At 44.6% G+C, this 23,570-nt stretch overlaps 1 protein-coding gene across 2 annotated transcripts; it reads left to right on the top strand.

Moving 5' to 3' along the window:
* Positions 1 to 1,808: 1,808 nt before the first annotated feature.
* TfIIEbeta (transcription factor IIEbeta) lies at positions 1,809 to 21,456 on the top strand. 2 transcript variants are annotated; one of them, XM_070536979.1, is made up of 7 exons: positions 1,809 to 2,019; positions 2,112 to 2,270; positions 2,341 to 2,420; positions 8,492 to 8,599; positions 8,987 to 9,269; positions 15,099 to 15,214; positions 21,034 to 21,456. In XM_070536979.1, the coding sequence occupies exons 2-7, from the start codon at positions 2,120 to 2,122 to the stop codon at positions 21,136 to 21,138; spliced, it is 843 nt and encodes a 280-aa protein (XP_070393080.1). In that variant the 5' UTR covers positions 1,809 to 2,019; positions 2,112 to 2,119; the 3' UTR covers positions 21,139 to 21,456. The 2 variants fall into 2 exon arrangements, with proteins under 2 accessions (XP_070393080.1, XP_070393081.1); XM_070536980.1 differs by lacking the exons at positions 1,809 to 2,019; positions 2,112 to 2,270; positions 2,341 to 2,420; ... (1 more) ...; positions 8,987 to 9,269; positions 15,099 to 15,214 and adding exons at positions 16,946 to 18,138; positions 18,237 to 18,499.
* The last annotated feature ends 2,114 nt before the right edge of the window (positions 21,457 to 23,570 follow it).

Here is a 23,570-nt window from a genome sequence, read left to right as displayed (position 1 = left end):
AGCTAACCAGTTACTTGGCCTGCGACTTTTCTAAAAGGTGTTACTTTGTACGGCAGTCCCATGGTCTGTCCATAGAATAAGAAAACCGGTATGCCAAAGTTGGGTGGCTAGCCGTGACGGGCCATTCATGCTGTCGCATCCACACGATCCCATATGGATGCATCCATGCCATGGCACTGCAATGCCATTAAACCTTGTGACATCCACAGGCTACTAAAGTTGTAACTGCAGTTGTATTGTCATGTGCACTTCAAGCATAAGCTGTAGATATCGCGCAGTTTTTTGCAATACATTGTTGACACAAGTTTTAGCTACGTACTAAGCAAGAGTTCACTTAAAGCAGGCGAGACTGCACCAGAGCATTGCAATGCGAGTGGACTAGAGAAAAAGAAACCAGCATGCCAGTGGTTGTGTGACATGGAATGTTGTGTAAAACGTGGCAGCTATGACGCGTTTCTGGTTCTGCAATCACTTCCAGCATGTGAAAGCGTAGCCTCCAAGATTGATATCCGTTACACAGAGGGAATTGTTGTTGGAGCGCACTGCTCCACATGTAAAAAATTGACAACTTGCTTGTAAAAGGTCGTTTCATTAGGTAATGTTCCAAATCTGCATCGTATAGAGTGACGGCCTCTGAAGTTAAAATGCAAATCTCAAAGGCTATTCTTATGCTGGCTGAATGCAGCAGAAGCGATTTTGGGAGCTGAAAGCTTGTCATAGACTTCATGTTTTGGATGGCTTCAATATTTTCTGTTTTTTAATGTGCTGGCATCCTTAGGGTACTTCTCTATTTTGAAGCTGTATCCGGCTATTTTCCCGCCTACCTGGGTGGGTCACTGGGTGGTCTGATCGAATGCTTAGCGCATCGGGCTGCTGTGCTGAGCTAACAGGTTTCGAAATTAACTATTGGATCAACTTGAGTTGCTGAGTATGTGCCAACGTTTACATATAGGCCTCTCTTCAATGAAGCTCTTCCATGCGAACATTGGTCACCGTGGATGCGGGACTAGGTATGTGCCACTGGGAATGTGCAGTCATACAATGACAAAAAGATCTCTTAAATTTCCCTGATGCCGAGTGGAATTGAACCGACGCCACAAGGGTTCCACAAGGACAGTAACCTGATGCATTTGCAGGCTGCACCACAAATGCACTGGATATGTCTGCTTCTAAATGGACACCTTTAACGCCAATGCTTCAGTGAGCTGTGCCATGAATGCACTGGGTATGTGCGGCTCTTTAATGAACGACTTGTCAACTTGGTTCCCTGAGTATGTGCCGCTGAGTGTGTGACAAGCGAGGGAACAATTCTCTGCATTCTCCACGCTTCTCGTCTCTGAGGTCACGCGCGGATATGTCGGCAGGGCCACTAGATGGCGAAGCATGTCAATAATAATAATAATAAAAGTGCGAGAGAGGAGCCCGGTTGTCGCATGACGCGTTTCTCGTCGTTCGCCACGCATTGACGCGCCATGAGTCCCGCTGCTATACACGCCTCGCATATAACTCGTTACCGTAACTTTTTTTTTTTACTTAATCTTGACTAGTGCCTCTAACTGTACCTCGGCTATGCGCCCAAAGGTGGTACACAGCGACCGCTTGTACAGTAACAATAATAAATAATGCTAATAATAGTAATAGTAACAGTAGTAAGAAACAGATCTCAAAGGCAATGATTTTGCTAATTGCATACGCCAAAAGTCATAGAGTTTCATACAACGATTACATATACATTGTACGAAACTTTATGTCAAAAGTAACCTCTCGCGTCATAGCCGCCATTTTTTAGCAGCACATCAATTGACTGAATCCAGACAGAGGCGAGACTAGACCAGACAAGCCAAATTTTTTCTGGTTTCTGTCTGTCTTTCGCACCAACGTCTCCTCTTGTTTCAACGGTGTATTAGTGGCTTAAGATTTGGGAGGACTGTCGTGAAGTTCCTCGAGTCCCCTCAATTATTCGAGCTAGATCATTTCGAGAGAGGGAGTCTGGGTGTCTTGGAACTGTAAACAACAAACGTAAGTATACACGCGCAAGTACGTCAGCTCTTCGGAACTGATATCAGTAGTCGTTTTTGCATTGCCTTCGTTCACGACACTTGTGTACGCAGGTATTGTGATGGACCCTGCGCTACTGAAAGAAAGAGATGCGTTTAAAAAGAGGGCCATGGCCACTCCTGTGGTCGAAGCCCGAAAACGCGACCGCGATTCATCGGCGGGAAACGCGGCATCTCAACCAAAGAAAAAAGTCAAACCACCGAAGCCAAAAGGTATCGTAAGTCTTGTGTTTCTGCGTTCTAGCCGTGGTAGTAATATGCTTTCTTTTCATTTCAATTCTAGACGCGTACAACTACAAGACCACTTCTGGGGGCTCACAGTACAATTTCAGTGTCCTAGCCAAAATTGTGAAGCACATGAAGGTAAGCAGTTCCTGGTGAAAACTTATTTATGTATTTATTTAGTATACACTGCAGACCACAAGAAGATCCAAGAAGGTACATCATAGTAACGAATACTAGAATCAATGCCGTGTATTGACATACACATAATAGCAAAAAATACAATTGTCAATACATTAGAACAGTGCAAATAGCATCGAGAATACAAAAGATACAGGTGTATAAAACATACACAAATGTAAAGAATGGTGACACACACAGAAATAATATAAATGGCACAGTATAAAGTATTAGTTATCAATGCAGTGAATGGAAATACACATTATAGCAAAAAAAAAGAATTATCATGACAATATAAGAGTGGTGCAGTTAGCAATGAAAATTCGGAGCACACAGGAACAAAAAATATAAGCTACTGCTGGGTGTGTGTCAAATGAGGTTCTCTGAGGCGCTTTCACATAATTATTGTACGTGGAAAAGAAGAAAACTTATATATTTCATTATGTGCAACATGAGTTAGTGAGTGGGCCCTGTAATGTCTTGTGTACTGTGAAGATGAAGGGGTTAAATATGAAGAGGGGTTGATGCAAAGTTATGGTTATGGAGCAGGTAATGAAACTCAAGGCTGCGCTTTTTTATCCTTTGGACTTCAAGTTTTCTAATTTTATTAGTTTCATAAGCTCTGTAGGTGAATCGAGTGTTTCAATTTTAGAGTAAGTAAGCTACACTGCTTTCCATTGAATGCATTCAGTTTGTTAATGTTCTGTTTAGTATAAGGGTCCCACTCTACAGAAGTGTACTCAAGCTTTTACCTGATTTATGTAAAAACATGTTAGCAGTTTTACGTTGGGAAAAATTTCTGAGCTCTTTCTTCGAGAAACATGACTTGCGAAGTGGGAAGATCAAATGTTATATATACTCTGTTTCAGTAGTTCTGTGCAGCAGGGTGCAAGCTACAGGCTCCTTTGACAAATCAGGGGTGGTGAACACATCTTAAAGGTGCCTTTCCGAACCCTGTCTGTTAGCGGCAAGCTCTGCAGTGCAGGCAGTGGTGCTAGAATTGAGACTGCAGCTGCGCAGTGAGATCAGCTGTTGTGATAGCAGAGGTAGAAATTTCTTCCACATAAGCTCTGATGCCTAAAAGACGTGCATCTTCAAGGAGAGTCGGAGAGACGGCTGAAGCGGAAGGTTCAGAAGGAGCACTCGGCCAGCGTGTTGCACACGATGGTAGCGCCACCTCTTGATCCTTGTAACATCCACTTGTACATGGTGCGCTCACTAACATATGTAAGTGCAGCTGTTTTCTTAATTAGAATTCGTGCATATTTACTGCATTCCTTCCACGCTGTTCCAAGCACGCTCCACACCATTCGTTCCTTTTGCGTAAAAGAGCAGCTTGGAACGATACCACAGAAGCAAGTCTGCAGACGGCATTTTTGTGAAAAACAAAGTACTACCCAAGAGGGAGTCCTCTGCAGTGTTGGGGCTGTGCCGACTGTACATATGAATTTAGCCACTGCCAAATCAATTAATTATTCATATGTTTTTAAATGCAAGGCAATGTTTGTACGGTAGTGTTGCATTATTTATATTTTATTTTCTCTGCACATTTTCATTCGAACAAGTGAACAACTTTATTTTCATTATCATAGATTCTCAATAATTATCTTATTAAGGAATGAAGCAAAATCGTGCAATAAACCACCCTACAACCTGTGGAGAAGCTTCCAAGTAAACAGCTGCCAACAAAACTACTTGTCAAGGCCATTTAGTCGTCCACCTGGTTCAGAACTGTGGCATGACGTCTCACTGCGCAAGAATCTGTGCCCATGGGTTAGCATAGCCTTGGCTCTGCAACACGGGGCTACTGAAACAGAGTATATGTGTAGACTCCAGGAGAGAGTGTTAGCAAAAGTTAGGCCAAGGTACTTGCAGCTATTAACCTGCTTCAATCACTCCTAATTTATACTCATACTCCAGAGGAAAATTTTTCCATGTTATTCTCAAACACTTATTTTTTGGTGTTGATATCCATGCCGTATTCATCGCATCAGTGCAGGTTATCTAAATTAAAATTCAGTTCATCTTGATCACACAAATATTTAATTTCACGGAACACCCGAATTTCTGTTCTAGCAGTAACTACATTAGCAAGGTCGTTAATATACAAAAAAAAAAACAGCAGTGGCCCCAAAACACTACTATGAGGCATACATGACATGGTAGAAAGAGAACTGGAGCAGTTTCAGCAACTGAAACAAATAACCCAGTTTGAGAGGTAATCTGTAAGCCACACAATTAGTATAGCCAGAGGATATACTATTCTTTGAGTTTGAGTTTAACCCTTTATTGAATAACTCCATGAATACTGTGTCAATCTGGCCATTGCTGTCTAATGTTTTAGAAAAGGCGTGAATCAATGTAATTAACTGCGGGATTGCTTAAAAACCCTTTCTGAAACCATGCTGTAAATTTATTAATACTGAGTTTTTTTAGACATTTGGTAATATTAGAACAAGGTGTGTTCAAATCACAAGCGCCAGCCATCTCCTGCACCCATTCAGTTGTTTACAGCTATGTGTGCAAGATAGTAGCAGTGAAGCAGGCAACACATCATCACAAGGCATGTGTGTTCGGAACAATGTGTCGTCAGCACAGGGCACAAGAAAAAATAACTCATGTGGAACTCTTGCAAGAAGACTGTGTACATTGGAGCGAGACTATCACTGGGCTGTTTGTTGGGTACAAGTTCGCTCAGTGAAAGCTAATTAAAATACCTTTACTCAACTGTGTGTTACAATTCTGGTGGAGGTGTGGGTACGATTTCAAGCCCTTCTCGAGTCAGAGAAAGCAGCCCGGACCCACGGTGACTCGCACCCAAAGAACTCACTCCCGTTCACAAATGTAGCAGTCGTCGCTTACGGGGTCAGCCCTCTGAGTTTTTCCCTTTGGTGGATTCTATCAGAGCACCAACAGCTGTTAACAGAAACGCTACGAAGATGGCAACTTGGGTCACGCCAACTCGCATCGTAGTGAATCCACTGATGACACCAGAGCCTTTCAATGGTGCCACATTTGAAGACAGAGGAATGCGTAATTGCAGCTGACTACCTAACTCGATATGCTGAGACTGTTTCTTGTCAAGGGAATGCCCAGTCAAGTAGCTGAATTTTTTGTCCGTAACATATTACTATGGCATGGCACTCCTTAAGTTCTCATCATGGACCAAGGAACCACATCTACTGCCAACTTGACACAGTCCATTATGAAATTGACGCAAACCAATCACAGAAAAACCACCGTATATTACCTGCAGACAGACAAACTGACTGAACAACTCAACAGAATGCTGACCGATATTACCAGTATACGTGGACATGGAGCACCGAACACGGCACAGGATACTACCACACGTCATATTTGCATACAATACCACTGTGCAAGAGACGGCTTGAGTGACACCTTTCCAACTCATTTTTGGCCAGACCATCACCATAGCTGGTGCGACACCGCATTCATCAGCAACAGCAAACGGACGTGGATTGATACAATTTGCGACGAAAAGATGTCCAGTGCGCTCCTGGAGACAGAGTATGGGTGTGGACTCTCATACGGATGAGTGGCCTATCCAAAAAGCTTCTTCATAGTTATTTTGTCCCGTATATGATAATTCGCCAACTTGGCCCTTTGAACTACGTAATTGCTCCAGAAGGTCCAGTAACCCCATCACGACGGCGGCATCAGACAGAAATGGTTCATGTTGTCCGAATGAAACCATACTACAACAGACACTAACTGCTTCAGCCAACAAGCATTGCAAATGACAGCCTGGGAACCCTTGCCTTCGTTATGAGCATTGGGACAACGCACTTTTGGAAGGGGGACAATGACACAAGTTGCCTTTAAATCACACGTGCTAGCCGTCTCCTGTACCCGTCCAGTTGTTTACAGCTACATGCGAAAGATAGCAGCAGTGAAGCAGGCAACATGTGATCGCAAGGCATGTGCGATCAGAGCAACGTGTCATCAATGCGGTGCACATGAAAAAAAGAACAAGTGGTGCAAGGAACTCTTGCGAGAGGACTGTGTATGTTGGAGCAAGGCTATCACTTAGCTGTTTGTTGGGCACGTGTTCTCCTAACATAAACTAATTAAAATACCTTTACTCAACTGTGCGTTACAATATGATTAGCTGTAATATGTTTCAACAACTTACAACACGTGGAGATAGGGTGGTGACTACCTTTTTTAAAAATGGGAATAATGCGAGCAGTCTTCTAGTCTGTCGTAATTTTGCTGACAACAACCAACTTCGAAAGAGCACCAGGAATTTGGCAATGGTTTGTGCAGAACATTGAAGAAAAATATTCGATCTATCAATACTAGGGGATGTTTTGGAACTAAGATTTAAAAGCAGTGAACCGATATCATGGTAGGAAATGAAGCCAGCTTGCGACGGGTAAAAAACAACTGCACTTAGCATTGCACAAAAATATGGGTCAGAAAGCATACTGTGAAAGCAAGCTTAAAATTCTATGCTATGCTTTTTAATTCATTGATTATTGTTTCATTAATTGATAGCTCTGTCACATGGTTCTTGCTATCCCTAAAAAAATTCCAAAACTTATTTGGGTCACTTGTTAAGAAGTTTGGTAACACCATTTGAAAGTAACGTTCCTATGACTTAAATGCTACTCCGTGTGGATTGCTATATAACCATTGGACATAGCTAGACTCTGGATTTTTCTTTATCTTGCTCTTTACATTTTATGCTTTTAAGGAATGATATTGCCCAAGGGGTATGTTCATGTATATAATCTTACGCTTATTTGGAATGAAGGTGTTTAGGCAGTGTTCGCACATGCCAGTAAACCTTCACCACAGAGTAAACACATCAACATTTTCATCAAATTCAACTAAGGCAGTTTTCATATATGGTCAGATGTCCTTACAGCGATATGACTGGTATAACAAAGTATTGAATATGTCCCAGCCGAATTCCTATCTTGGATATGTATTGTGACCACCGCTACAATTAAGACCACTGTAATGAATCTTCCTGTACAACAAAAAAAATTTAGGTGTCTGCAATGGCGTATTTGTTGCTTTATAACTAACACCACGTAGCAGTGATGCAACTGCCTTCCACAGACATCACCGAGGTGCACTTTGTGCATATGCTAATGACAGTGCAAGCAGTGCACTTCATGAATGTGCCAATATGAAAAGTAGTTCTGCTGCACTGTTCCAGGAATCACTCAACTCGTATGTTGCTGTCATAACGGTGCAGTTGCCGATAAACATGTCGCAGTTGAAGACAGCATGATGTTGCAATTGTAACTGATGACCAACAACATCTTCAAAGCCGTCTAAGGTGGAAAGGGCTCAATTGTCAATGAAGGAAACAGTGGTAAAGGTTTTGTTCACGAACTAAAAATTTTGATGGCAAGAATAGCGATAGCAGCATTCAACCGCTTGCAGCTTTGCTTAGCGTATCTCCTTAACTTTGCCATGGAGCATGCTGTGAACCTCGGTGCAATAAGGTTGGCTACAGTGATGCATTCTATCAGGCAAAGTGCACAAAAAAAAATTTAAATAAAAGGGAGTTAGCAACACATTTCACATTTTTTGTATGCATGCTAAATAAAGGTTTCCTTTTTGTTATACCTCTTGCTTAATTTAAGGTGGATGAGTTATTAGAAGTGGAAGATTAGTAATTGTATGATAATTGTTTACTAATTAATAATATAATGGTATAATCACCTACTTCTGGTCATTGTCTTTTGCACATTCTTGCTGTACTGTAATGAAACTGTCTACTGCACAATTAAGAAACATTAGTCATTATGGATAACTAGTATTCAGCTGTCTGTTGTACCACTGGAATTTTAACATTGTCAACAAGCCGCTCAGGGAAAAAAGCGAAGAAAAAAAACTAGAGCTATTTGATTTCACAGCTAAAATTGGTAAACTCAGAAGTTAAGCACTCATTCTGTATATTGAAGACACTGCTTAGTAATTTCATGCCACTTTAAAAGCAGGAAAGTGAGTGCATTTGTTGTCTTGTTGTTGCTCTGTTTTCACGCTTCAAGCAAAGGCACTTGGAAGGTGACACGCACCCATTGTCGCTCGAAGAGATTTTGGACGAGACAAACCAGTTGGACCTTGGAGCACGGCAAAAGCACTGGCTGTCGACAGAGGTACTTCGTCTTTTTACTTGAAAGCTAACGAGTTTTTGACTCGTTGGCATTTGTAAGCAGATTGTGTTGCTTAGTCTCATTTGAACTCCATAGCTTAGAAGGACACAAACATTAAATCAGACTTTGGCTAATTACTTTGAAAATTTTGAGTCCAAAATTTCTACACCACATGGCCTTCAAAAATCAACCCAGAAGCTGCCCTGGTGTCACCTAAATAGCCTAATTTGAAACTCTGGGCCACAATATCTCCCCAGTTGCTGTTACTTTCACTCATCGTTTTCTCTGGATTCCACTGTGCTCTCTTCAGCATTTCACGGAGTGAAGGTATGTGTTGAAACAATTATGCAAGTTGGTACTCCGTGGGTTAAACACGTTACTTATGTGCAGGCCTTGCAAAACAACCCTAAGCTTCAAGTGACGCTAGACGGCAAGTACTGCTTCCGGCCTGCGTACAACCTCAAGGATCGCAAGAGTCTTCTGCGGCTACTAGACAAACACGACCAGCGAGGCCTTGGAGGCGTGCTGCTGGAGGATGTGCAGGAATCGTTGCCCAATGTGGAACGCCACCTCAAGGCACTGGGCGACAGTGTCATCTACGTGGTGCGCCCTGTCGACAAAAAGAAGGTGCTCTTCTACAACGACAAGTCCTTGCAGTTCAACGTTGATGAGGGTGAGTTGCTTGCTTCTCGGCTTCCTCTTCATCTCAACGCTGGTCTACTGCTTCTTGACTGAATGGTTGTAATGTCATGGTCTGCTTGCTTTTGCTTTGCACGCATTGGAGACAATTGCAAAAAAAGAAAACTACAATAGTTTGTTGGGTCTGAAAAGCAATGCAGCGAGCAAGCTCAGTGCATATGTTTTTTGTAAGTGCTGTGCTTGCTGATCAGCAACCTGTTTTTCTGTAGTACGAAACCTGGTTTATGCCCTGAAGGCCGTGGATGTTTATGTGCATTGCTGTTCTGTTACAGAGAGACATGCAAACAGAGACATCAAAAGCTTTAATCGTTGTGTTGGGTATATAACGGTATGAACATGAATGTTGTGTTTCTCGCTTGGGCCTTTGATCAGTGTTGGTGAGAAATGCTATGGTGAGCCATGGCTCCAAAGTGTTGTTTGTGCAGCTGGCTACCATGTGTGTCATCATGTGTTGAGGTGTAAAGGGACACTAAAGGCAAGTACTAAATCGGTGTGGACTGCTAAATACCATTTCAGAAACCTCGCTGCGTTTTTTTCATGCCATGAAAGGACAGTTTACGAGAAAAATTTTGCCTGTAGGGTCCGATACCTATAGCGCAAGTCAAATTGCCTAGCTCCAAGCAGGGAGTGGTGATGTTACTTGCGCCATCACCGCCCTTTGCTGCAATCGGTGAGTAAAACGGTGCCTGACAGGGTGTGCTACGGTTTTCTGCTCAAAACACAAATGCACAGTCATGAAGAAACCGAGCCAAGACAGACTGTTGGATATGTCGCTGCAGCTGCTCTTGGTCAAGTGGTGTGGATCGTTTGGAAAACCTGCACATGGACGTGGCATTCTCTGCTACTTCCAGCTCGTATGAGTTTCGCGAGACAGCAAAACCAGCACAGCAATATGCAGTAACAAAACTACTGAAACACGAATGCATGGACAGAGTGGACAAAACGAATCCTTTCATCCACCCGTGTCAATGCCAGGGGTAAAGCCATCATCATCATCATCAGCCTCTTTTATGTCCACTGCAGGTCGAAGGCCTCTCCCTGCGATCTCCAATTACCCCTGCCCTGTGCCAATCGATTCCAACTAGCGCCCACGAATGTCCTAATTTCATCACTCCATTTAGTCTTCTGTCGTCCTTGATTGCGTTTCCCTTCTCTTGGTACCCATTCTGTAACCCTAATGGTCCAATGGTTATCTAACCTGCGCATCACATGACCTGCCCAGCTCCATTTTTTTTCTCTTGTCACTGAGCAGTAGTTTCTAAATCTCAAATAGAACTGGACAATTAATTTTCCTTAATCTTATAATGCCACACAATGATCTTTTTATTACGGGTGGGTGAGTACTAAAGACAGAATTTTAATGAGGGGTGCCTTTGTCATCGGGCTAGTACTTAAGTGTCCCGGGGGAGTCTCAAATTATGTCCTGCATGTACCTCAATTTCTGCATTACTGCACCTTTTCTTGCAATGATATTGGTGCCTTAGATGTTCTCAAGCATTAATCGATCACTTTAGCTAGACTCAATAGTTGCCTTTAGTGTCCCTTTAAAAACCTGTCACGATATGCAAACTCTGGCCTCTCCAGAAACTCACCACCACCCTGTGGTTGGGGTGCACATTGGTGGCACAAGCCTACCATGGTGGGTCATGCTCTTGGGAAGAAAGAATGCGACATAAAGATTCACTCAATAAAGCAATTTATTGTTTGTGTATGAAAACCAGCTGCAGTTTTTTGGAGAGACTATGCTAATAAATCAAAGAGTGTAACTCCCGATCCCCAGTTTTGAGGGCCATGAATCTGCACCTTTTCAATGTAGTAGTATCTGCTAGAAGCGCCGGCTCTGCAGATTAAGTCTAACGTTTCTGTCTCTAGCTCAGAAAAAATGTGGAAAAAAATCAAGGAATTTGAAAGCACTTGTGATACATGTTGTGGGCTCTACTAATAGAGTTCGCTGGCCTGTTTGGGAATGCATGTTGGGAATCTCCAGACTTTGCGTAAGAAAGCACAGGTGTGCTTTACAAGCTTCTGCAAGAGTCGCCATGGGTTTATATATAGGCTGTCCCACCTAAATATAACCAACGTTTTAAAAATGACTGAGTGTGCTAGGGGCGTTGAACTCAGTGGTGTTGATAATTGTGCAGCCTAGTCTGCGGTATATTTTTTTTTCAAGGTGAATTGATTAGTGTAAACTCATTACTTAACTTTTTAAATTTAAGTGCCTATACGAACATCGTAGATCACATTTAAAAATCGCCGACTGACGTGTTTGCAACTAAGTACCATTCATGGAGCTTCCTGTACTTGCCTTTAAAGAAAGCCTGTGAAATACAGTTAAACCTTGATATGACAAACTTCAATATAATGAAATTCTTGATAAACGGATTTAACTTTCCTAACCTGGTGTCCATATAACATTTGTATATGTATTTAGAACCTCAATATAACGAAGTTTATATGCGATTTCAATATAACAGTATTTCACTGCTGCAGCAAACGAATGCCGAGACAATAAATGGAAGCTTCCGTGGACTCAGATGGTCAAATGATAGAATCACAAGCAGCTTCTTGCAAACGCTGTGGGGTTCTCACCCATGCTCTTGGGACAAAGGAACGACAACACAGTAGTGCAAACAATCACAAGGGCATTTATTGCACCTCTCATATACTAATGCCTGCTAGCCGAGTTGCTATCCACAAAACATGCTGATGGGCGCGCAACAAATCGCGGAAGTCCAACTCACCGTGACCTGATAACGAGCGAATATGTTCACCCCATGCTGGACACCAACGCCTGGTCGTTCGCGTGTACGGTCACGCAAACGGTGGCACGTTTGAACAAGCGTGTTTGTCCATTCCGGGGTAGGCCTTGTGAAAGGGTCTCACAGAAGCATGGATCGGCGCACGCGCAGAACGTCCGCACCGCTTGCCGACCCCAAGGCAAAGAGGAAGAGCCTTCTCCTTTTTGCACCCAAGTAACTCCACCGTTAGGTGGCGTTAGCAGAGCAACACTCGCGCCATCTCCCGTATTATCCTGCAAACGTACCGACCACTGCAGTCAGCCACGTGGCGAAGCAGAATTACAGGAGATGGGAGCTTTGCGAGAAAACAACATATCAGGAGACGCAAGAGAGTCGTGCATCCCCACAACGCACCTCTCAAATAGCGTGCCGCACAACGGGAGCGGCCGCCGATGTTGGGCTGCACCGTCTTCTGTATAAAGTACAAGTGCGATATCCTACAAGTCCTATCGCAGCCCACGCACTGTGGGCTTTATGTGCGAGGGTGAGACAAGAAAGATGGTGGCTTCGTGAGTGCCACCTTCCCGCACGAGCAGAGGGAGAGGAGCGGGGGAGAGGGAGGTGGAGTGGTAGGTAAGTTGGTGCGTGTCTCGATTTCTGGCACGTGTCTCGGCCGTGGCTGCGCATGGTTGTAAGTGCGGCTGAGCACATATGCAGAGAACACCCTGCTTTAGAGGTAATCTGCCACGTGTGCAAAGCGTGGCTGTGCCGGGGCGGCATGGCATCATGTACGCTGTCTTCTCGCGTGTTTAGTATTGGAGCTTGCGTAACCTCGAGTCTCAAGCGAGAGGCAGATGAAGCATCTCTCCAAAACGTAGCTGGCTTTGGTTAATTCTTAGCACTGAGAAGATATCGTCAGCGTACATGGCATGAAACCGTATCATTCATCGCCGTTTCCGGTGGCTGCAAGATGCGCACCAGCAACTGTCGCTAGTAAGATGTGATCGCGAACGAATAGAAGAACATGACAATTGCATTTTCCTTCCCATTTAAACAGTTCTGCGGTCCACATTTACTCATTCCTGAACTTTCTTTGTTGTTGTTGTTGCCTTATTTGTCCGGGTTTCATTCCACAGGTGGAGTGAATATGTTTGTCACGTCAAGGTGCGATACACCTTTATCACCGCTGCTCGCCCTGTGTGCCCACGACAACGGTGCAATTAAGTGGCACGATCGCACTCATGTCCCGCAATGTACATTTTCACGTGCAAAAAAGCTCCATGTGGGCCAGGCTTTGCTTCCTACAGAAGCCTGCTTGCTTTTGATGGCGGTCGGCAGTTGCTGGCACATTCCTTGCGGCCACCAAAAACGCCAAGTCTGTCCTGGACAGCACTGCAGAGACAAGTGGATGTCATTCCCTGATCGGTCGTCTGGGAGCACTGAAATAGTGGCGCTATCATGCAATTGTTTTTGTATTTTGCAGGCTTTCTTTGAGGGCAAGTACAACAAGCTCCATCAATGGTACTGTTGGAACCGCACCGATGGCACCGGCTGTTGGAATCTCAGCGCTGCCACCAGCTGTTGGAACCTCAGTGCTGACGCCCGTTATTGCAATCGGACTGCTGGCGCCGGTTGTTGCAAATGGGTCGCAAGCCCCAAGGGTAGCGTTGGCCTGGCAGCCTGGGGCACACTGGAAGCATCCGAAGGTCCCGGCAAAGCATGAGTCGACTGCTAACAGAACAACTTGTTTATTCTAGCATCGCAAAAGAGTGGCCGGTCAGGTCGACCGAAGTGGAGAGACGGGAGAGCACGCTTCTCGACGGAAGAATTCGGAGCCTCTCTCTTGGCGTCCGGGGGCAGCTGCTTTTATACTCTTGGCGTCGCGGGCAAGAAGGAAGGTCACGGGATGACACCACGTGACAGCGAGGCACGGACGGACTGAGACATGTAGAGACGAGTGTAGTGATGCATCAGCCGGGCCGGCGCCGGTCAGACCTCCTCGCTTCACACTGGGGGAGCTCCTCTCCCCGGCTGCCGCGCTTTGACAAGCGTGGGCACACACACACACACGCACACACGAAGACACGTGGCATTGAAACATGCCGGGACGCGCTCGGCGGGGATGCGTCGCGGCCGCTCCGAACGGGCCAAAATGTCCGCCGCTTTGAACGAAGCCCCGGCGTTCGTTGCATCTGCGCCGGCTACACCGCGCGTCGTAGGCGAAACGTAACAGTACCTAGTTGCAAACATTTCAGTCGGCTATTTTTGAATGTGATTGACAACTTTTGTATTGGCAGTTCCTTGCTGAAGCAAATATTTTAAAAGTTAGGCAGGCATTTAGTTTATACTAATTAACTGACTTTACAAAATGAAAAGAATGCCGCAGACTAGGTCATGCGATCCTCAACACCACTGAGTTCGTTTCAGCCCACAAGCGCACTCCGTCATATTTAAAACGATGGTTACTTTTAGCTGGGACACCCTGTTGACATAGTGCTGGATTTCATTACTGTCTACTGATATTATAGCTGACAAAACCCGGGTTGTTTTAATTGGCATAAAGTAGTAGAACACAATAACCCACGATTCTCGTTCAGTAAAACAAGGCCTGTATTTTGAAATTTAAAGTTCAAAGTCACTGAACATTAACATTCTGTGATATCAGTACCACAAGTTTACAGACTTGGTGATTAAGCAGCTTTTATTTAATACGACTTGCTAACACTCCGGTAATCTTGTCACTTTGCTCATCAATGTTGTGTGGGTGCATGCACGTGTGTGTGACTGAGAGAGAGAGATAGAGGATATGGCAGCTCAAAACACTTGCAGTTGAGTTCACCGCAACTACAAGCTCGCAGCATGTCCACTTCCATGAACACGAAACAGCATGCTTCTTTATAAATTCATTTTCAAATTAAATGGGTAGTTTAAAGTTTTGAAGAGTGGTTCATCTATCAGTTTGTTAAGCAAGGGGCAGCGTACATAATTCTAGAATGCTATTTTTTGCAACAGATCAACAGTACCTACAGACCATCTCATTTTACTCTCTGTCATTGTCTGTGCAGAGTTCCAAAAGCTTTGGAGAAGTGTTGCTGTTGAAGGTATAGATGACCAGAAGATCGAGGAGTACTTGCAGAAACAGGGCATCACATCAATGCAGGACATGGGTGTCAAGAAAGTGGTAAGTTCACACAGCTAATGAAATGCAGTCAAACCCACTGATAACAATATTTAAGTGTTATAGCCAAAACTTGTTATAACCAGGTTACACAAGAATAGCAGAGGGGACAAACATTTTATTTAGACAGAAAGAAGCTTCACCCATTTTAACAATGCCCGAATGTAACACCCGGCGTCTGCGTAAGCAGGCGTTTGGTGTGTTGCAACACCACGTAGCCGAGCACACGAGGGTTGGACCCTCCCGCATCTAACCGTGTGCGGCTTAGCTGTGTCCAGGGAAAAGAGGATCCTCGGGGTTGAGCCAATGCCGGGTGTTTGGACCGTTTCGGCCCGTCGGTGTCGGCAAGACACCTCTTTGGCATCGGCTTCACGTAGACGGCAGCCCCGGACTGACCCGACCGGGGGAAATCGGCAGTTGCCTTTTCCTATCCTCTTTCTCGCACCTTTCGTGTCTCCTCCTCTTTTCATTTTTTCCCCTTCCTGGTGGCTAGGGTTAACCTTGTGTGGTGAACCACCCTGCGTTCTGCCATATTTGCTTGTAGTTGTGGTGTACAGCTGGAGAGGGCAGAAATTGCTTGCAATCTTCTGCCCCGGCCCCTTGTTGGGCTCCGTGGTGGGCGGCTGCCACTGTGGCCAAAATAGAATTTATTTTTATGGCTCCCCTCCAAAACTTGATCACCCTCAGAAACGAGGGCGGACCAATGTAGCAGCTGAATTTTTCTCAAAAAGCCAAGAAGTGTTTCCAAAATTTCATGTTGTTCATAACAAGCAAACGGACAATCTTGGACGCACCATAAGCCCCATTGTTGTGTCTAGGTCCCTCACAGAAGCCTTAGGGCCAGGATACAAGCTATTTAACTGGCAAACGGAGACCTCCTTTTAGAAGTCGGAAAAAAACCGCAACACCTCAGAATTTCAAAGCTTGTGTCATTTAGGGACATCCCCGTTACAGTCTCAGCACATCGCTTCCTCAACACTGTGTGTGGAGTAATATCCAAAAATAACTTCCTGAACTTGACAGAAGAACTACTTGAAGGATTGAAAGAACAAACTGTGACAAATGTCCACAGGGAAAATATCAGAAAGAACAACAAAGAAGTGCCCACAATACACCTGGTTCTGACATTCACTTCCCACAAGCTCCCTGACACCATCAAAGTAGGCTACATTAAGGTAATTGTAAGGCATTACATCCCCAGTCCCAGAAGATGCTTTAAATGCCAACGATACGGCCATGGCTTGCAGAGTTGCCGTAGCCGTCAAACATGTGCAAGATGTGCCTCGACTGACCACCCATCCGATGACTGTGAAGCTGCACCCCATTGCGTGAAATGTGAAGGGGACCATGCAGCATATTCCAGGTCGTGTCAGGCCTGGAAAAATGAAAAGGAAATGATAAGAATAAAAACTAAGGAAAACATCAGCTTCAAAGAAGTGTGGAAGCGATTTCATGCGGATCGAGACACTTTCTCTTTCTCTGCTAAGACAAACCTTGCCGATGTGGTGCACGGGGGCAGCACACCACACCAGAATCTCGCCATTGCCAAGGCAATGCCTGAAGCAAGGCTATCTGCGCCCCCCCGGCAGACGCAGTGAAAGCTGCCCTGCCATCCTGAAAACAGGACCCGCCTTGGTAAAGCCCATCTTAAGGGAATTGGAGTCATTCGGGCACCAGCAACGTTTCATTGAAACAGTTTTGTGCCTTCTACGCATCGACACACACACATCTTACACATAACTTCTTGTTGACAAAACAAGGTAAACCTTTGTGTGAAAAATGTGGAAGTGAGCTACGGTCAGTCACGTTTTATTGAGCACAAAACTTGAAAAACTGCACAAAAAAATATTTTACCCCTTTTTGCAATAAAAACATTCCCTTTCATCCAACATTGCTTTTAGGTGAAGATGCACTTGTAGATAAGTCATATGTTTTTAGCTTTTTAAGGGAAGCAGGTATCTCAGAAAAACTTTAAATTCTTACGCTGTGCCTTACTACGTACCGTATTTACCCGCGTATAACCCGCCCCTGCGTATAACCCGCACCCCTAACTTTGAACTCGGCGAAAAAAAAAAAAAAAAAAACTCGCGTATAACCCGCACGTTTACCTGAAAAAAAAAAAAAATGAGCGCTAGAAAGATGCAACTCACACTCAGTGATCATTTCGTTTTCAGAACATTTATTCAAACGACCGCCACCACGTCACTGGTTATCCGATTCTTAATCGTCGCCGCTCTCACTACTGCCATCCGAGGCTTCATCGCCACTCTCAAAGACGTAGTCGTCCTCGGAACCATCCAAACTATTACTGATCGCACATTTTTTAAAACTTTTGCGCACCAAATCGGCCGGTATCGCTTTCCAGGCATCCACGATCCACTGGCACAGCAATGGAATGTCAGGCCTTCGCACGCGTCCCGTCGGTGTGAGGGCGTAAAGGCCGTCGGCCATCCACTGGGCATACAGCCGCTTCACGTGTGCCTTGAACGGCTTGTCCAGGCACACGTCGAGTGGCTGTAGCATGGACGTCATGCCGCCAGGTATTATGACGAGGTCGGTGCTGGTCTCGGCAAGGCGAGCCTTCACCGCATCAGTGCAGTGGCCTCTGAAGGAATCTAGTACGAGCATCGACCGGCGTGCCAGCAAGGCACCTGGTCTTCGCTCCCAGATTACTCGAAGCCAGTCACCGACTAGGCCACTGTTCATCCACGAATTTTCTTCCGAACGCACAACGATTCCTGGGGGCAGTGGAATGCTAGGTAGCGTCTTGCGTTTAAAAATGACATACGGGCGCAGTTTCGTGCCGTCAGCCAAAGCGCATAGCATGACTGTGCAGCGCAGCTTGGCATTTCCGCCGGTCAGCACGCTGACTGATTTGGAGCCCTTTTTTTCCATGGTCGTGTCCATCGGCATCTCAAAGTACACAGGTGTTTGATCAGCATTTCCCACCTGAGACAGCAAATAGCTGTGCTCCTTCCGAAGTGCGATAACATATCGTTGAAAGTTCAACAACTTTTCCTCGTAGGCTTCAGGAAGCCGCTGGCACATGGTTGTTCGCCGCCGCATAGAAAATCCATGTCTTCGCATGAAGCGCTGAAGCCATCCACGGCTTGCACGAAACTCACGTGGAATGTTCAATTCCCGGGCCAACTTCAGGGCTTCCATTTGCGCCATCTCAGTCGAAACAGCGTGGCCACGACTTCTCTGCTCCTCAATGAACTTCGCAAGCTGCGTGTCGAGGTGGGGGTACGCGCCAGTCTTCGGACCCCGAAACGCTCGCCTGTCCCGGTTCGTTGCTTCGAGACTCTCTTTTTTCTTCCTCCAGTCGCGAATGCACGACTCGTCGACGTCATGCTGTCTTGCAGCAGCTCTGTTGCCGATTTCTTCGGCAGCGGCTATAATCTTCAGCTTCTCTTTCGCTGTGAAACACTGCCGTCGAGTCGCACTCATGATGCCAAAACAAAGCAGGCAAACAGTGCAAACTGGGGTAAGTACACTAAACAGCGCCTAACGCGAGGCTCAACAATGCTGGCCCGGCTGGCCTTTCGTTGGCCCTTCATCGGCTTGACAAGCGTCGATGACGATGGGGATGGCGGACTACACGGGGAGGCCGCCGCACATTGCGGTGAAGCCGACCCCCCCCCCCCCCCCTCCCAAGTAAAAAATTCGCAGATAACCCGCACCCCCACTTTTTAAACGCGTTTTTTCACATTTTGGTGCGGGTTATACGCGAATAAATACGGTAGTGGAACACCTCAGCAAACTTCTCTTGACTGAGAAGAAAGCTGAGGTCTTTACTTAATTTGTTGGGATCCTTGCCCAGACAAGGACTCGCCGAGGTGACCCAACGTCTTTAAAAGAAATGATACCCTGCGTTTGGCGCATAATAGCCTGAGTTTCTTATGCGCCACTAAACACAATACAATACAATACAATACAATACAATACAATACAATACAATACGAATGTAACGACGAGCAGCTGCCCCAGCCTGCACATTGTGTGTGTTCTATGGTAAAAGAAAACTGCTTACTACGTTACCATGCTGCATAATTGGCTATAACAACTAAATCTGGCCACTGGATATCTGCATTGAAAAGAAAAAGAACACAAAATCCAGGAAAATAAAAGATAGAAATGCCAGCCGCTTCGTCACCCCTGTCGAGTGTAACAAAGGCCCCCCTTCCCCCCCCCTCCCCTTCCTTCTATATTTTAGGAGGATTTGGCATTCTTTTTTCTTTCAGAGGGTGCACCCCGTGGCCAAATTTAATTGTTTTAACTGATAAGACGGCATGGGTGCTTTGTAGTAAGCAGTTTATTTTACCATAGAACGCATACAAAAATTGACAGTGCATCAGCTGCTCATTGTTATATCTGACATATTGTTAAAACCGGTATCGTTATAAGTGGGTTCGAGTGTAGATCTAGCTCTCCTGCTGCGACTGAGTGAGTGCTGCAGAACTTTTTCAGAAATGATTTCGTTTCTAGAAAAAGTAAACGAAAACTGGCGTGGGGGACCATTGCTGTGTTGATTTTGTGTGATTCTTGTCCCGGCCAAGTTTGATCCAACGTGCTGCATATAAAGTTCTGGCAGTCATTAGCTGATGTTTCTGCATTTAGCGGAATGCTGCATTAAATTAGGCACTTAAAACATTTTCTCACTAATTAAGTGCTTTTATATGACGCCTGATCTTACATGTGTATTTGCTGTGTTCACCAACTGCCCACCAACCATTTGTAATTAACCCTTTTTTCTGAATGTAAGTTGCACCTTTGTATAAGTCACGTTCCCCACTTTATTGCGAGTTTCGAAAAAAAAAGCTTCGGATTCAAGCAGTACCGCTGTGTAAATTGACCTATTCAACTCGGTGGGCATGATCAAACGGAGTAAAGCACGCTTGTACATTCATTGCAGAGATGCTGTCTTACCTATTTCAGGGCACTACATTCCTGTGAACAAAATTTTTATGGGCCACATCCGAGCTAATTACAGCAAGAAACTCAACCTCTTGGGTGCAGAAAACGAACATTTATTGCACTTCACTCAAAGCCATTGAAGGCCTTATCTTTTCACACAGTTAAAAAGTTTAGCTACTTCAGCTGGCTACATTGCCGAGTCACCGTTGTTGAGCTCTGCATAACTTTTATAAGACATCATAGATCTGTAGCTGGCATTGCTTCTGCAGTATGGTGTGCTCAGAAAATGGAAAGCAACTCTCATATCGACCGTGCGTGTGCAAGCGTGCATGGTTTTATGCATATAGAAGTTGCATCGTTGTACAAGCCGCACCAACAAAAAATTTTAGGGGAAACAGCGACTTATAGTGCAGAAACCATGGTATTATGTTGCTGAACAGAAGCATCAGTTATCTTTTCAGATGTGCATGGGTGTTCAGTATTGCTTGCCAAGAACAACTTGTGCTGGCAGTGACATATTGCTGTAGTGCATTTGAGCACTGCTGAGTACTGAGTGTTTATTTTAATACCGCATTTGCTTTAGTGGCTAGCATTGCAGCACATTGTAAAACTTGAAACTTAGTCTGCTCCTAAGATGTGTATCCTTATCATAAATGGCAGTCTTTCTTAAAAGAACTAAGGCCAGAGCAATGGCGCACATTCTGGCATGGTGGTTATCTTGAAGAGTCTGTATGCTGCACTTTGGCAGGCAAAATCAAGCTCCCAGGTCAATGTAGCATGCTCTGAGACACTTTACCAATAGGCAAGCTTTTATCTGTAACGCACTCTCAATCTCGCCAAGTTTGACTGCACAAACTTGTTGATGGCAACTTGCAGTTTTTCTTTCCTTGCTTTCATTCCTGCAGAATGTTGCCCAGAAGCGGAAGAAGCCGTCATCGAAGAGGGCGAAATCGTTCAAGAAGCACAACGACCACATGGGAGACATTCTAGAAGATTACACTGACAAGTAGATTTTATACATGTTAGGATTGTACATATGCCTTGTAAATTTTCATGTAACAATACTGTGAAGGAGGGCTGTAACATAATGTACTGTCAGTCATAACAAGCAGCTAGTAAAACAAAGGTTGCTGGCTGCTGCTGAGATGCAACATGGCATTTTGAAGTCAGGGATGTTTGACATTAAACCGAAAGGTGCTCCCAGCTGAACTGTGTTGATCTGTCTTTCCTTTGTATATTATTAAGCTATGATTTCTCGATAAAAAGTTTCCTTTGTGTTCTATCCGTGTAAATTTATTAAACACAGGAGCATTTCCTTGACTACTCTACCCCACTTTGGTTTGCCTATCTGGCTTTAATATGATCAGAGGTTGGCATCGCCGCCCAGGCGCGTATTCTCTGGAGTGGCACATAAAGGATTAAAGGTACACTAAAGAAAAATGGTAAGTTAAGCTAGATTGAAAGATTAGGCTCCGTAATATAGTGAATTCATCATTCGTAGTCAGGACAGAGCTTTTGCTAGCAAGAAAATTTTGAAAATGGAAAATTGGAGCAGCGCCACTTATTTTGGAGTACAATATTTCTCCTTTGTCGTCGGCACTGGCTGATTCACAGAGAGTGGCAGAGAGATGGCTCACGTTGGGGCTATGTCAACTCATCCGATTCGATGCAAGCGATTCAAATTGAGGAGCAGCAGCAGTAGGACGTTTGGCGGCAATTTTCTTTGCAACAAGTTCTTATATTGGCACCCAGAAAACAATTGTACTTCTAGATTGATAAACTCCGCTTAATATTTTCTTTTAGTGTCCCTTCAAATGGCTAACTGCTGCAAAATTTTTTCATGGCTTAAAAAAATTATTCTTAGTAATAGTGTGGCTACAGAGAAAGCTTCTTGAAAATTTTATGCGAGAATTTAGAGGGGTTCATCAGAGAGAACTTGCTCTGAGAGAACTTGAACGCTGTCGCGTCATATGCTAAGTCGTGCGTTGCACACACAGATTCTTTTCTCTTATTCAAATTTCATTGCATGCGTGGCCCTGTAGGGGTTCCGCTGTCTGCAAAGCAGTCTTATTTTCATGTTTACAACTGTGCACCTCATTGGGCATATATTGCAATAAACTATAATAACAGATGTAACAAAGTAATTTTGCTGCCGTTCAACATCATTATAACGAGGTTGAGTGCAGTATCATATTTAGCATGTAGTCTCATATAGTTGTACAGTATTTTGATAGCATGGAGAAGCTTGGACATTGCTGTGCTGAAGAACAATCTACCACAATCAAGACCCACTGTGGAAACAAATTTTCTGTACCGGCACCGTTTTGGTTGCATCCAAGAAATAATGTTGGAGTCTTCTGATACTAGTAAAGAAATTGTTCCTAGCACCATGTACTAACTCAACAGCAAACTCCAAGTTTCCTTTATGTTGGGACTTGATATTGTCATGTCCGACAGAGCAGCCATTCAAGAACTTGACAGATGCGTCCGGCCTTTGAACCTCGACACAACGAACACTGCTATAGCAAATTATCAAATATAACGAAGCAAATTTAATATTCTCAAATTTTTTCCTCCAATATCGGCATGTGTGCGTAAACGAATAACGAGGTTCGACCGTCACACATTTCAAGGCAGAAAGTTCTGTAAAGCTTTCTGTTGCACGTCTGACGCCCAGTGAAAGCCACTCAGAGGTTCAATAAGTACTCTTGAAGGTAATCGAGCATCACTTCAGCACGTGCCAGCTGTCTTATATGCTGCTGCTATCGCTGCAGCAGCGTCCTGCAACTGTGATACTAGTAAATTTTCTACCTTCCTTCTGACACACGTGAGCACCGAGTGCTCCAAGCTGGTGTAACCAGCTTACTTGGTAGAAAACTTTTCTTCAGCTGTCGTCGTTTCTCCTCTTCCATGAGAGATGGGACGCCATAGACGTTGCATTTGGAGAATAGACTTTATGTACACAATATTTACATTGACAGCTACTTACAGTGGGTCTGACGTATCAACTCGACATAGCCGAAAGTGCACAGCACCGTTCGTACGTCAAGACCCTTGGGTTACACTGGGACCGGCGCCTTAACTCGGCAGAGCCGAAAGTGCAGAGCACCTTTCCTGCGCCAGGAACCAGTGTAACCCAAGGGTCTTGACGTACGAACGGTGCTATGCACTATCGGCTATGTCGAGTTGATACGTCAGACCCACTGTAAATAGCTGTCAATGTAAATCTTGTGTACATAAAGTCTATTCTCCAAATGCAATGTCTATGGCGTCCCATCTTTGATGGAAGAGGAGAAACGACGACAGCTGAAGAAAAGTTTTCTACCAAGTAAGCTGGTTACGCCAGTTTGGAGCACTCGGTGCTCACGTGTGTAAGAAGGAAGGTAGAAAATTTACTGGTGCAGTCTTCGGCGAACTTCCTCGCTGTCTGCGACGCTTCAGT

Source organism: Dermacentor albipictus, chromosome 4 (assembly GCF_038994185.2).
Source record: "Dermacentor albipictus isolate Rhodes 1998 colony chromosome 4, USDA_Dalb.pri_finalv2, whole genome shotgun sequence".
Lineage (NCBI taxonomy): Eukaryota > Metazoa > Arthropoda > Arachnida > Ixodida > Ixodidae > Dermacentor > Dermacentor albipictus.
Note: the sequence above shows the minus strand (reverse complement) of the source record. Positions and strands in the feature narration are given on the sequence as shown.